The 14,893-nt window shown below is 38.5% G+C and overlaps 1 protein-coding gene across 5 annotated transcripts in view; it reads left to right on the top strand.

The window, feature by feature from the left end:
• R3HCC1L (R3H domain and coiled-coil containing 1 like) overlaps positions 1-14,893 on the top strand; it is a 95,845-nt gene that overhangs the window by 57,384 nt on the left and 23,568 nt on the right. For all 5 annotated transcript variants that reach the window (XM_051824052.3, XM_089314570.1, XM_070057426.2 and 2 more), the window contains one exon: positions 9,884-11,694. In XM_051824052.3, coding sequence (XP_051680012.1) covers positions 9,898-11,694 — 1,797 coding nt within the window. In that variant the 5' untranslated portion in view covers positions 9,884-9,897. The remainder of the gene's footprint in view (positions 1-9,883; positions 11,695-14,893) is intronic.

Here is a 14,893-nt window from a genome sequence, read left to right as displayed (position 1 = left end):
AAATGTATCCACAGTCACAATCAGCATAAATAGATTAAACTGTATAGTTAAGAGACCAAAATTGACAGATTGAGTAAAAAATATGCAATTTAGCTGTGTACTGATTGGAAGAGAGACATCTAAAACCTGGGAAAAGATGCCACAGAAAGGTTGAAAGTGAAAAGACAAAGTTAATGAAATGAAAGTTGCTACAGGTATATTACTTCTAAACAAAATCTATTTTAGGACCCCCTCATAAATGATTGACAATATAAAGAGTTACTATGTAAAATGTAACAGTTTTCCAGTAAGATAGAACATTGGTAAATATTAGAATCTGATAACCTAATTTTAAAAAGTATGTAAAAGTGTGACCAAATTCAAAGGAGTAATTGATAAATCACATAGTAAATACATAGGCTTTTTTTTTTTAATTTTCAAGTCAAAAGACAAAAGGTAAGGATATGATTTGAAAATACTTTAATAAAAGTTGATTTAATGAGTACATACACATAGTGCCCAGGAATTTAGTATACATTATTTTCAGGCGCAGATGTGATACGTACCAAAACTGATCATTTACTAGACCATAAAAACAATAACAAATTGTAAATAATAGACCACAGTGGTATAAAGTTAGAAATCAGTTTTTTAGAAACAGTTAAAAAGTAGGGGTGCCATTATGGGGTAATGGGTAAAGCCTCCTCCTGGGATGCTAGCATCCCATGTGGGCACTGGTTTGTGTCCTGGGTGCTTCCCTTTAGATGCACTTCCTTGCTAATGGACCAGGAAAAGCAGCAGAAGATAGCGCAAGTGCTTGGGCCTCTGCATCCATTTGGGAAACCTGGGTGAAGCTCCTGATTCCTGGCTCCTGGTTTCAGCCTGTCCCAACCCCAGCCATTGTGGCCATTTGGGGAGTGAACCAGTGGATGGAATATCTTTTTCTCCCTTTCTCCCTCTGTCTCTGTAACTCTAAATTTCAAACAAACAAATAAATTTTAGAAAACACAGAGCTATCAAAACCAACTTGGTATTGTGTCAAAAGAATCTTGAAAGGCTTACCATCAGCCAAAAATAGTTTAAGTTTCAGGAGGAATAGTAACCGCAGTGAATTTCAACAAATGAGATCAATGAGTTTTTTTTTTTTTTTTTTTTTTTTTTTTAGAAATGACTGTCTTTGAAGGATGCCAAGTAACTAATTCATAAATTCATAGAAAGATTGATAAATAAGGAATCAAGGATTTATTCTGTTTTAATCTATATGAACACTTTGGAAAATAGTTAATAAGGGGAAGTTTACTATAGAAAAATCTCAGCCAATAAATACAAAAAGAATGACCAAATTACATGTCATCATTTTGCAATCCTGTATTCTGATGAAATAAAGGCATACCTTGTTTTATTGTGCTTCATGGAATTTTAGGTATTTTTTACAAATTGATTGTGTCAACCTTACTTTGAACATCTGTTGGCACCATTTTTCCAATAGAAGGTGCTAAAGGCTCAGGTGATCATTAATATTTTTTATCAATAGAGTATTTTTAAATTAAGGTTTATTCTTTTTAAAAGAGGTTATGCTATTGCAGATTTAATATAATAACTTATATGCAGTAGGAAATTAGGAAGTTCAAATGACTTACTTTATTAGGATACTTGTCTTATCGTGATGGTGTGGAACCAAACCCACAATATCTCTGAGATACACCTGTAGTGTATCTTGGCAGTACTTATCAGAAAACCATTTGGTGAAAGGTTGGTGAGGAGTTTTGTAGTGGATGACTGAAACTGACAGTGCCTGAACTCAGTTATCAGTGTTAGCATGACAAAAAAGAGACCATCAGACATTGTGTGCTCCCTGATGTGATGCAATAGGAAGTTCATTGCACCAGTTAGGAAATGTTTTCAAATTAGCACAAGCATCTAGATCAAGAATAGGGAACCTTTTTCTGCCAAGGACCATTTGGATATTTATAATATCACTCAACGGGTCATACAAAATTATCAGCTTAAAAATTAGTGTGCTGTAGATTTAGTGAATTTTGAGTCCTACCTTTGGTTGCCTTGGCAGGGCCAGACCAAATGATTTCACAGGCCTTAGGTGGCCTCTGGGCTAGATGTTCTCCACGCCCTTGTAGAGCAAACACTGCTTTTTTAGGAAGTACAGCCTGAGGATGCAGTTCTCTAACTTCAGAATGTGAGAAATTCTGTAGGGCAGATAACTTTAACAAACAGATGGCAATACAAGAAAACAAAAAGTGATCAACACCTGTAGATAAAAAGATAATTCAACATATAGGTCTTTTTGGATTTTGATTTTAACAAACAGAATAGAAAGTTCAAAAAGCAAGAGTAGGAGCCAGCACTGTGGCATAGCGGGTAAAGCCACCGCCTGCAGTGCTGGCATCCCATATGGACGCCAGTTTGAGTCCCAGTTGCTGCACTTCTTATCCAGCTCTCTGCTATGGCCTGGGAAAGCTGTAGAAGACAACCCAAGTCCTTGGGCTCCTGCACCCACGTGGGAAGACCCGGGAGAAGTTCCTGGATCCTAGCGCAGCTCCTGCTGTTGTGGCCAATTGGGGAGTGAACCAGCGGATGGAAGACCTCTCTCTTTCTCCCTGCCTCTCCTTGTCTCTCTGTAACTCTGACTTTCAAATAAATCTTTAAAAACAAAAAAAGCAAAAGTGACATTTGACAAAACTCAAACACTAGATATATGATGATATATTTTTAAGATACATATTGATATGATTGTGCTTTTTTTAAAGATTTAGTTATTTATCTGAAAGAGTTTACAGAAAGAGAGTGAGAGAGAGAGAGAGCGAGAGAGAGAAATTCTGCATTCAATGGTTCACTCCCCAAGTGGCCACAGTAGTGGAAGCTGGGCAGATCCGGAGTCAGGAGTTTCTTCCAGGTGTCCCCTGTGGGTTGCAGGGACCCAAGGACTTGGGCCATCTTCTGCTTTCCCAGGCATATTAGCAGGGAGCCAGATTGTAAATGGAGCAGCCTATATGGGATGCTGGCATTGCAGATGGCGGCTCTACCTGTTATGCCACAACACCCGCCCCATGGTTGTGCCTTAAAAAAAAAAAAAACAAACAAACTTATCTTTTAAAGATATATACTGAAATATTTAAGAATGAAATGATGCCTGGAATTTGGTTTAAAATAATCTAGCAGAGGGTGTACATAAGTAAAGTGAAGACACATGGGTTATGATTTGAAGTTGAGTAATGAGTGGGAGTTCATTTTTATATTATGTTTAAAATATTTTGTAATACAAATAAAAGCAGCAACAACAAAAACTTTGAGATATAATCAGTTAAGTCAGCTAATCAAGAAATTAATAAAAGAAAAATAGAATAATCTTTAAGAAAATTGAAGGAAGGACACAAAATTGAGAGAAATAAAATAGAAAATTAAGTAGAGATGACCTATGAAACCAAAATCCTTGTCCTTTGAATGACTTAAATTTTATTTTGGTAGGACTAGTCAGATATAAAAGAAAGTAAATAATATTAAGAACCAAAACAGGAAATAATGGCAATATAGCTGAGAATAAACAGTAACAAAGTTGTATTATGAACAACTTTTATATCAACAAATTTGAAAATTTTAAGTAAGCAGATTTTCTAGAAAAATTTATTTGCCAAATGGATAAAAAAGAACTTGAATAGACCTTTTAACATTAAAAAGAGTACCACAGATGAAGTCTCCCAGATTTTCAATGAATAGTAAGCGTAGCCTTATATATGTATTTAACTTATGTAATAAATGTGCCATGCTGTATCTTTGATAACCCAATCATGATTCCCGGCACTAGGAGGAAAATCATAGACCAATCTCACTTGAATATATCTGCAACCTTTTCAGTATTGACAAGCTGAATGAGTGGTCAGGCAGTTGTCCTGGCATTGAATATCCTATATTTTTCCATTGGTCTGCAATACCACATTATATACCGCACTTGAGGCATTTCATTATTGTAACAAACATTTCATAATTCAAGCAAATTTAAAAGTTGTTGAGCTGGCGCTGTGGTGCAGCAAGTTAACACCCTGGCTTGAAGCGCCAGCATCCCATATGGGCACTGGTTCGAGACCCGGCTGCTTCACTTCCAGTCCAGCTGTCTGCTGTGGCCTGGGAAAGCAGTAAACAGTGGCCCAAGTCCTTGGGCCCCTGTACCCACGTGTGAGACCTGGAAGAAGTTCCTGGCTCCTGGCTTCGGCTCAGCGCAGCTCTGACCGTTGCAGCCAATTGGAGAGTGAACAGTGGATGGAAGACCTCTCTCTCTCTCTCTCTCTCTCTCTCTCCCTCCCTCCCTCCCTCCCTCCCTCTCTCCCTCTCTCCCTCTCTCCCTCTCTCCCTCTCTCCCTCTCTGCCTCTCCTCTCTCTGAGTAACTCTGACATTCAAATAAATAAATAAATCTTTCCAAAAAATGCTATTCAAACTTAAAGATGTTATTTGGAAATACATTTGAAATAATTACATAACATTGAAAATGTTTTCTTCCCATACCTTCATGTTTGTGTTTAGTAACATATATGGATTGATTGTGCTTTGTCTTCTTCCCAAAGGAGTTTGAGATAGCTTTAAAAAGGAACAGAGAAATAAATTTTACCAGACATCTCAGGTGGATTAATCATTGCCTTTGAATATCAAACTTATTTCTGTGATTCTTAGAAAAAAGAGCTGAATGAGACACATTATGCTGTGTCTAATGAAGGAACCAGGTTGTTTTGAGAGAGATGCTTTTTTCTCTTTCTTTTTATATATGGGGCATTGCATAAGATGATAGTCATCTTCAACTTCAATTTTTGCAAAAGTTAGGAATTATTTTTCAGATGCACATTTTCTATATCAACCAACTATGATAACTGAGATTTTAACATTGAATCTTAACTTTGGAAATTTTAGCATTTGTGGAAAGCCAGGGTATGTGATTTACTTTTGCTTTCAAAAAAAAAAAAATGTGAAGGAATGGGGTTAGCTTTTGGCACAGTGAGTTAAGCCACTAACTGTGGTGTTGACATCCCACATGGGCACCACTTTGAATCCCAGTTGCTCTGATTCTGATCTAGCTCCCTGCTAACACGCCTGGAAAGCAACAGAATATAGCCGAGGTCCTTGTGCTCCTGCCACTCATGTGAATGACCTGGATGGAGTTCTGGGCTCCTGGCCATTGCGACTGTTTAGGGAGTGAGCCAGCAGGTGGAAGATAGGTCTGTCTGTCTGTCTCTCTCTCTCAAATAAATAAATAAATAAATAAATCTTTTAGAAAAAATGTGAAGGACTGATTGATAATACGTCAAGGGACTGGTAGAGTTGGAAAATCATTTTGCAACCATTATTAAGATTTCAGGTTAGCATTCTAAAGAAAATCTATGGAGAAGTTTTTATGAGGACGCCAGATGTTTACATATTTTTAGAGTGACTTCTCACATACTACTTATTAATTTTCAGGAAGAAAATATGCAGTAATTATACAATAGAAAAATTGGACAACACTTTGAATGGGTGATCAGATTTAGAGCATCATTGAAATACAGGTGGGAGTTATGTCCTCAGGGACATATCAACACCTATGTAGTATTCTGGCTAAGAATATATAACCTTAGTCTAATTATGGAGAGACATAAAGCTAACCTTAAATGATAAATGTTCTTTTTAAGAAAAGGCTGAGGAGGGGAACTATTCTTCAGAAATGTCAGTGTCATAACAGATTACAATAGACTGTGGAAATGTTCCAGAATGTAGGAGGCTAAAAAGTCATGGCAACTAAGGCAGTATCTGACCATACACTGGAGTGTTTATCAGAGGGAAATGTTATAAAGGACATTGATGGATTAACTGACAAAACTGAAATACTAATGCTAGAAGAAAGTATTTGATCAATGTTAAATTTGATGGCATTATTAACTAGATTGTGATTATGTAAGAAATATTTCTTTTTTTTAGGACACAAACTCTGGTGTATAGAGCATAGGGCCATGATGTCCATAATTTGCTCTCAAAAGGTTCAATACATAAAAATTGTGTGTGGGTAAAATGAGAGAAGGGGGAGAACATGTGTGATTGCAAATGATAAATGGGATAAATTCACAGTAGGTGCATGTGAGTAAAGGGTATATGTGTACTGTCTACTCTTTACTTTCGTAACTATTGATTTGAAATTATTTCAGAATATAAATTATATATGTTTAGTTAGGATGCATTCTCATGCATTAATAAGGTAATGAGGCCTAGAGTGTTTGTTATAGAGGCATGAATAGTCATCATGCCCATTAGGTATTTTCTCTGAGATATCAAATGTCTCAGGTGAACCTTTGTTAAGTACTGGATCAAATCAATTCATGGTTTCATTATCCAGTGAATGCCTTAAGTACCAGTACTTTGTATTTGAAGAGGAATACATGTTTTGGATGCCAAATATAGGACAAATCATATTGATGTTATGTTGTGAAAATGTGAAAGCCTGACTTATTTTGTGCTAGTTTACTTTTGTGAAGATGGGTCAAAGTGGTACTTAAAGATAGTTACTAATATTTTCTCTCGAATTTCAAAATTATAGAAACAATTGGACAGGTGTTCAGGTGTGATCCCAGTTTTCTAAAGTATATAGAAAAAAATGATTTGGTCTCATTATTTTATTGCCTCTTTATTTTAAAGGCATTGGGTTAGCAGTTGACTGTTCACCATCATAAAGAAGTCTAGATTTTTATCTCCTTTAAGAAGTATGATTTTGAATGGGATTGAATGTTGATAGCCCTTACAGAATAAATTAGCTGCAAAATACACATCAGAAAGCTGATTACTGATTTCTGATTAAGAAGCAAACTGGGCCAGTGCTGCGGCTTACTAGGCTAATACTCCACCTGCGGCGCCAGCAGCCCGGGTTCTAGTTCCAGATGGGGCGCCAGTTCTTTCCCGGTTGCTCCTCTTCCAGTCCAGCTCCCTGCTGTGGCCCGGGAAGGCAGTGGAGGATGGCCCAAGTGCTTGGGCTCTGCACCCACATGGGAGACCAGGAGGAAGCACCTGGCTCCTGGCTTCGGATTGTCGTAGCGCGCCAGCCGTAGTGGCCATTTGGGGGGTGAACCAGCAGAAAAGGAAGACCTTTCTCTCTCTCTCTCTCTCTCTCTCTCTCTCTCTCTCTCTTTTTTTTTTTTTTTTTTTTTTTGACAGGCAGAGTGGATAGTGAGAGAGAGAGACAGAGAGAAAGGTCTTCCTTTTGCCGTTGGTTCACCCTCCAATGGCCACCACAGCTGGCGCGCTGCGGCCGGAGCACCGCGCTGATCCGAAGGCAGGAGCCAGGTGCTTCTCCTGGTCTCCCATGGGGTGCAGGGCCCAAGCACTTGGGCCATCCTCCACTGCACTCCCTGGCCACAGCAGAGAGCTTGCCTGGAAGAGGGGCAACCGGGAAAGAATCCGGCGCCCCGACCCGGACTAGAACCCGGTGTGCCGGTGCCGCTAGGTGGAGGATTAGCCTATTGAGCCATGGCACCGGCTCGCTCGCTCGCTCGCGCTCTCTCTCTCTCTCTCTCTCTCTTTAACTCTGCCTGTCAAAAAAAACAAAACAAAACAAAACAAAACAAAACAAAACAAAAAAAAACTGGACTGATTAAAGCACTAAGAACAGCGAAAAAGATAGAAAATATTACATAAGTATCTAGGTAGGAAATTTTTAATCTAAGATACATTTTTGTGACTATGTATGATAGGCAGCCCTATCTTCAATGTTAAAGGCTTTTCTTGCTTACCATTGCAAAAAACACCAGGGTTTAAATTAAATTGGCAGTATCTTGAAAGTCCACAAGATGGGGATACTTCTCCCTTTTTTTTTTTTTTTGTGACTGTAGATTATTTTTTCAAAAATAGTAATAGCCAATGATGTCTTGGAGAATTTGTTAACTGGCCTGAGAGCTGGTTGTTAAAATTTTAGGAATTTTTCAAAAAATGTTAAGCATACCCATTATTAAAAATTATATTACATAGGCTTACTATAAATAAACTTTTTAGAAGGGTAATTAACAGTTAAAAATCACTTCTTGATTATGTTACTATATTTTGTTATGATCTATGTTCTTGAAGTTCTGAGTATGTATAATGTATCTTTATGGTGAAATACTCTATAAGAGTATAGTTATGTGTATATTTCCCTAATTCCATGTTTAATGATGTCACATTGGTAGCTTGGAATTAGGCATGGTAAGTGTATTTACATGGTAGAGGTTGGAAAATGCCATAAATCAACATTTGATTTATTACTTATGGATAATCTACACTGAAAGTGATAGAAATAATACTAATACAGATGTGTCATATCTTTAATATATTGTGAATAACTCAAAAAAAAGAACATATTTTCTTCCATTATTCAAAAACTATCACTTCCTTAAGCCAAAAGGTCAGTGATATTGTTGACGTCATTGATGTAAACAAAAATGTTAACCAGTACTCCAGACTACATTTGGAGAGCTAGTTGCTAAACTACCAGCACACTACTGACTAGGACACAGTTGAATGCAGTATTTTGGTAAGAAATAGATGATATAAACTTACTATACTGCTATTCAGGATTAGGATATGGTATTATGAAAATATGTGGGCATTAATTGAGCAAAAAAGGTTGAATAAAAGCCATTAGCCATAGCACATAATAAGAATTTTAAAATACATGAAGTATTTGATAGATTTATTGCAGATCATAAATAAAATCATAAAATTGTAGAGCTTGAAGAATGCTTAAGATTAATTTAGACAAACTTGTCATTTATATAAATAGAATTCTTTCTCTAGTGCATGTCAGTCATCCAACCTTTATTTAAATTCTCCCAGAGGCAGAGCTCATTGCCTGATATGAGCACTGGAGAACTCAGAGGTAGAGCTCTTTCTTGGGTTAAACTTGATTTCCTTTACTTTGTACCAGTTGGTTCTGATACTGACTTCAAGAGAAACACAGGAGCATTGAAACATAGTATGGAAATTTTATCTCTTTTGTAAGAGTGACTAATCCTTCAGGTATAAAGGCTGCTGTGATATTCTCATTTAGACCTCTTTGGCAAGAAGTATCCCTAAATTGTTTGTTTTTATTTTTTATTTGAAAGGGAGAGAGAGAGAGAGAATATCTTAATCCTCCATCCATCCACTGGTTCACTCCAAATGCTGACAACAGCTAGGGTTGGACCAGCCTGAAGCCAGGAACTCAGAACTCCATCTGGGTCTTCCACACGTGTGGCAGGGACTCAAAGTACTCAAAACGTCATCTACTGTCCCCCCAGGATGTATATTAAGCAGGAAGCTGGATTGGGGTTGGAGTAGCCAGGACATGAACCAGGCACTCCAGTATGGAATGTGAATGTCCCAAGCAGTAGCTTAAGCCACTGCACCAAATACCCACTCCTAAATTTTTTTAAGTCATAGCCCAATAAGATCTTCTAGAAAGCTTCCCTGATTTAGTTTTATGTGTGGGTATATACTTATGTTGAATAAATGTGGTTTTCAGGTGGGTCCACCTTGAGTATATTCTTCAATGTAAAGATCAGAGCTCTCAGAATATGAAGATGATTGTGTTTCATTGATGACTATGACTGTTCTGATACTCTTTTTAATTCAGCTTAAAACAAAGCTACTTATTTAAAAATAGAAAAGATTTAGAAGGTAGAGGGAAAAGGTTTTGAGAAATATATAAAAAAAGATATTTGGATAAAATTCAAAATGATTGTTTTGGGAATTTACTGTACTTAGTTGAATACCTTAATTATTTTATCACAGGTTTTGCTTTCGTTTTTCACTTGAAGATTTCTATAGGATGGATTAGTAGGCCCTCTACCTAGTTCTTGAAAATCTCTTGGTTCAATACATTGTAATTAGTTTCTGGTAATTAAATCATCTTTCTTTTTCTTGCAGATTGAAGTGGTGCAATGCAGCAAGAGGGAGATGGATGCAGACTTCGAGCCAGAAGGCCTGATATGGCACTCTATGTACCCAGAGCTCGAAGGGGCGCAGTGCTTCTCAAGACAGGTGAAAAGGAAAAGAGCTGTAGTCCAGCTAACTCTGCGGTGAAAGAAGAAAATAGTTGCTTCTCCCAAAAGATATTTAGAGACAAACTTGAAGCTCAAAGACAAAATATTAATCCTGATGGAAAGGAACATAATGTTAGAAGAGGAAAGACATCTTCAACGAAATTAAGAAAAGACACATGCCTTCAAAAAAGAAATAAAGATGGGGTTTGCACTAAGAGAGGGACCACAGAATCCAAAGAAATATTGTCCCAAGAACATCAGCACAGGATCCCAAATGCTGGGATTGCACCTAGTATACCTTTACAAAGACATTTTAAACCAAAGAAGATGGAGTGTTTGGAGATGGAAACTACAGATGTGATAGAACATGGGAGGTTGCCTCTGTCAGAGACTTGTTCAGAAATCACTGAGGCACAAGTTGTAAACAAACCATTCCAGAATATCAAATTCAGTCATTTTAGTAGGCATGAACTAAGTGGGGAAATTTTTGAAGACAGAGATTTGGAAAGCAGGAATGAAACCAATACCAAAATCGGAGAAATACTATCCCAGTTTCCTCGAGTTTTTAGTTCTGTATCAGAAGCTGAGAGCCTGATTATACCAGTTAAACTAAGCTCTGATTCCGAAACCGTACAACAAGGTATGCCAACATCAGATGGAATGTTGAGGCTCAGTAATGGAGGCATCACCACTGTTACTGTCTCTGGACATCCAGATGGTGTCATTGACCAAACTTGTGAGGACTTTGGACCTGAGAATGTAGGTGATACAGTCAACAATACAGATTTCATCTTGAATCAGGAAGGTATAGATTCTATTCCCGAGACTTTGGGTCCTGTTGTTCATGGACAGACTGTAGTCAGCAAATTAGAGAGCACAAATGTCATTGCTGATCCAACGATGATTAGAGAGTGTGAAAAGAATAGCCTTGGCACCAGTGACGTTTGTATAAAGTGTGGACTTTCTGATAGAGCTGTCTTTTCTCGTGAAACAGATATTGATACTAGATCTAAGAATATAGATGACATTACGAATAAGGCATGTATGATGGACATTGCAGATGCTGTATGCGATCATTTAACTATGGACAGTCCTTGTGAAGTAGCAAGTGGAGTGGCTGATGAGACCTGTAGCAATGTAACTTATTTCTCAAAATATATAAAAATGAGTGCAGATGTAGCCCCTCTTCAGGAAGTTGCAAGTGGGAACAGCAATGAAAATTTCAGCAACCTGACTGCTTACTCAGATACTTACACTGAGAATATTTCATCTAATTGTACAGAGTCAACAGGAAAGTTGATAGAGAACTTGTCAGATTGTGCTTCGTCCTTACCTATAAAGAAGATTGCTGATAGTAATTGTAACACTTTTTTGGACTCTGAACTCAGTATGTTAAATGGGACAAAAGTATTTTCAGACAGTGCCTTGGGCAGTGATCTGGATGGTACTGGTGATATAACAAAAGAATTGCATGAGCTAAGAACTGCTGAAGATTTCAAAACAAAAGAGCAAGATGACTCAGGGAATATAGAACTTGGTGTATCCTTTCCTGCTGGAGAATCATCTATGGAAACACCCATGGAACTGAAAGCAGCTGAAACGTCTCCCAGGGAGGGAAGTACTGCTCCTGAGGAGACTTGGGAATCTATGTTTAATGATGATGGTGACTGCCTGGATCCCCGTCTTCTACAGGAGGTATGTTGAAATTGCTTGATGCTTAGACAGTGTATAAATTTTGGGGACCTGGGGTTTTGGCAGTAATTTCGCTAAACGTTTGCACACATTCACATACATTCAGTTTAAGGGTAGATTGAATAAGAATATGAGAAGACTTTGAAAAGTTCATGAAAAGTAGAATTAAAAGACGCACATTTTCTGTGAATTTTTTGAAGCTCCTCCTATCTGACAGAGTTTTAAAAATTAAAATATACAGAATTAAACTATCTCTCTAATATAGAAAATCCTTGATAGATCTTATGAAGAGATTAAAGGCAAATTTAGGGGCTGGTGCTGTGGCATAGTATAAGCCTCTGCCTGTGGCACTGGCGTCCCTTATGGGTGTTGGTTCGTGTCCTGGCCGTTCCTCTTCTGATCCAGCTCTCTGCAGTAGCCTGGGAAAGCAATAGAAGATGGTTACCTGCACCTGTATGGGAGATCTGGGAGAAACTTCTGGCTATTTGTTGAGGAAACATGAGGGAAACTTCTTCCAAGTATTTTTCTGTATTGACAAGATGTATTTTACGTCAGCTTTCCTGGGAGGTGGAGAATGTTACCATTAATCATATTTATTTATTTTTCTAATAGATGTTGGAATGTTGTTAGATGCTGTAGAGGAAAGGTAGTAGATAAGGGAAGAATAAAATAAAATAGGATTGTTTTAAAGGTTATACTGAATTAAATTGAAGAATAAATGACTGCCATATATAGAAAACATAAGTGAATAGTGACATGCTAACCAGTTGGAATTTAAAATATTGGATTTGAAGGCATCTTTGAAATGACTTCGTTCTTCAGTCTTTTCATAAGTTACACATGTACTCTCTAGCAGGCAAGTATCTTTTCTTTTTCTTCTTTTTTTAAGATTTATTTATTTTATTTGAAAGAGTTACAGAGAAGCAGAGGGAGTGGCAGAGAGAGAGAAAGATCTTCCTTTCACTTGTTCACTCCCAGACGGCCACAATGGCCTGAGCTGTACCAGTTTGAAGCCAGAAGCCAGAAGCTTTTTCCTGGTCTCCCATGCAGGTTCAGGGGCCAAGCACTAGGGCCATCTTTTACTGCTTTCCCAGGCCATAGAAGGGAGCTGGATCAGAAGTAGAGCAGCTGGGTCTCCAACCAGTGCCCATATGGGATGCTGGCACGTGGGCGGTGGCTTTACCTGCTCTACTACAGCCCCAGCCCCACAAGTTTCTTGCCATAAATAGAAACCACTGGTTTAAAATAGTGGGGCCACTCTTTGTCTTTTTATTCTTTAGAGTGGGTTCACATAATCTTTGCCTCATAGGGCAAAAAGTTATTTCCCTAGAAGACCCCTTGGTTTTATAAATGAGGAAGTTGAAGCTTTAGTGGTCACATCCTTAGGAAAAGCAGAATCAGAATTTCTGTCCAGTTCTGTCTTAATCCACCATTCATATTCTTTACAGCTGACCATTTCCTTACCTGTTTCATTTGAGCCATTCCGAAGAGCCTTTTAAGTATTAAGTGATAGTTCTTTTTTTCCTGAAAATTAAATCAGAAGTATAGAAAAATTATCACATGTGTATTTAAGCACCAGAAGACTGAAGAGGGCAGCCCACTGGAAAGAACTGACTTTCCAGTATCAAGCATCTCTATCTCTCATTTCCAGTATCCATCTCTCTATCTCTCTCAAGATCTATCTATTTATTTATTTATTTGAAAGATTTACAGAGAGGGAGAGAGGTCTTCCTCTGGTTTATTCCCCAAGTGGCCACAACAGCTGGGTCAGAGACAGGCTGAAGTCAGGAGCCAAGAGCTTCATCTGTGTCTCCTGTGTGGATGTGTCTGGGAAAGCAGCCATCTGTTGCTGCTTTCCCAGGCACATCAGCTGGGACCTGGATTGAAGTAGAACAGCCAGAACTTAAACTTGTCCTCATATGGGATGCTGGCACCACAAACGTCTCCTTAACCTGCTGTGCTATAATGCTGGCTTCAAATCTATTTTTATTTTAAGATTTGTTTTATTTATTTGAAAGGCAGAGTGACACAGAGAGAAGAGACTGAGAGATCTTACATCTTTTGGTTCACTCCTCAAATGGCTGAGATGGTTGGGACTGGGCCAAGCTGAAGCCAGGAGCCAAGAATTCCACAGGAACTCCTTTTGGGTCTCCCACATGGGTGACAGGGCTTCAAGTACTTGAACCCTTTCCAATTGTTTTAACAGGGAACTGGATGGGAAGTGGAGCAGTCAGGACTCAAACTGATGCTCCAAGATAGGATGCTGACATTACAGATGGCAGTTTAACCTATTGCACCACAATGCCTGCCCCAGCGATCTGTATTTTTACAACTTTTTCAGATGATACTGATGCACATCAAGCTTGAGAACCACTGTTCAGAGGTAACATACAAACTTACACATCAGAGTGTGAGTGGGGAACTACATGTAGCTGTCAGCCTATAATTAGAAAAAGTACTGTTCAGCATAGGTTTTAAGACCCAAGTCAGGTTAAGAAATACTTATAATGGGGAAGTTAGATAAGTATAGAGAGGTTATTATGAATCAGAGCATTGAGAGCAGGCCTTAGTCTGAGAAAAGAATTGGCAAAAGGACTACCTGAGGGGCACATGTGCTTAGAGGAGAGACAACACAGCTTCCTACAGAAGAAGTGTGTGGTATGTAGAGCCTTTTATGCATGGTATTACTCAATATTTTTTGCATGGATGGAGGTGAGAGGGCAGAGTTGGGGCCCTCTGACGGTTTAGCTTGGCCTCCAAGGGTTTTCAGACTGTCACTGTTGAGGATCTTGGATTCTGTGTGATAGATTAAGGATGTGGCTCCCCATACAGAGGAGGAAAAGAGGTGGGTGTGGATGTATAACTCAGTTTTTCACGTCTTACCACTCACCGTTGAGAACAGGTGCAGAAGAATTTAGGCAACAACTCAGTATTTTAAGAAGCATAGTAATATAATTAAAGAAGACATTGGTGGGCTGGCATTATGGTACAGGGGGTCAAGCCACCAGAGCACTGGGTTTGAGCTCCAACTTCTTTGCTTCCTATCCAGCTCCCTGATATTGTATGTGGGAAAGCATTGGCAGATGACCCAATTGCTTGGGCCCCTGCCACTCACCTGGAAAACCTGGATGGAGTACTAGGTTCCTTGTATCTGTCTGGTGTGGCCATTTAGGGGGGTGAACCAGTGGATGGAAGATTGATC

This window comes from Oryctolagus cuniculus, chromosome 15, assembly GCF_051225735.1.
Source record: "Oryctolagus cuniculus isolate XC-2025 breed Fujian yellow rabbit chromosome 15, ASM5122573v1, whole genome shotgun sequence".
NCBI lineage: Eukaryota > Metazoa > Chordata > Mammalia > Lagomorpha > Leporidae > Oryctolagus > Oryctolagus cuniculus.
The sequence above is the reverse complement of the archived record's forward strand: the minus strand, read 5'-3'. Positions and strand labels throughout refer to the sequence as shown.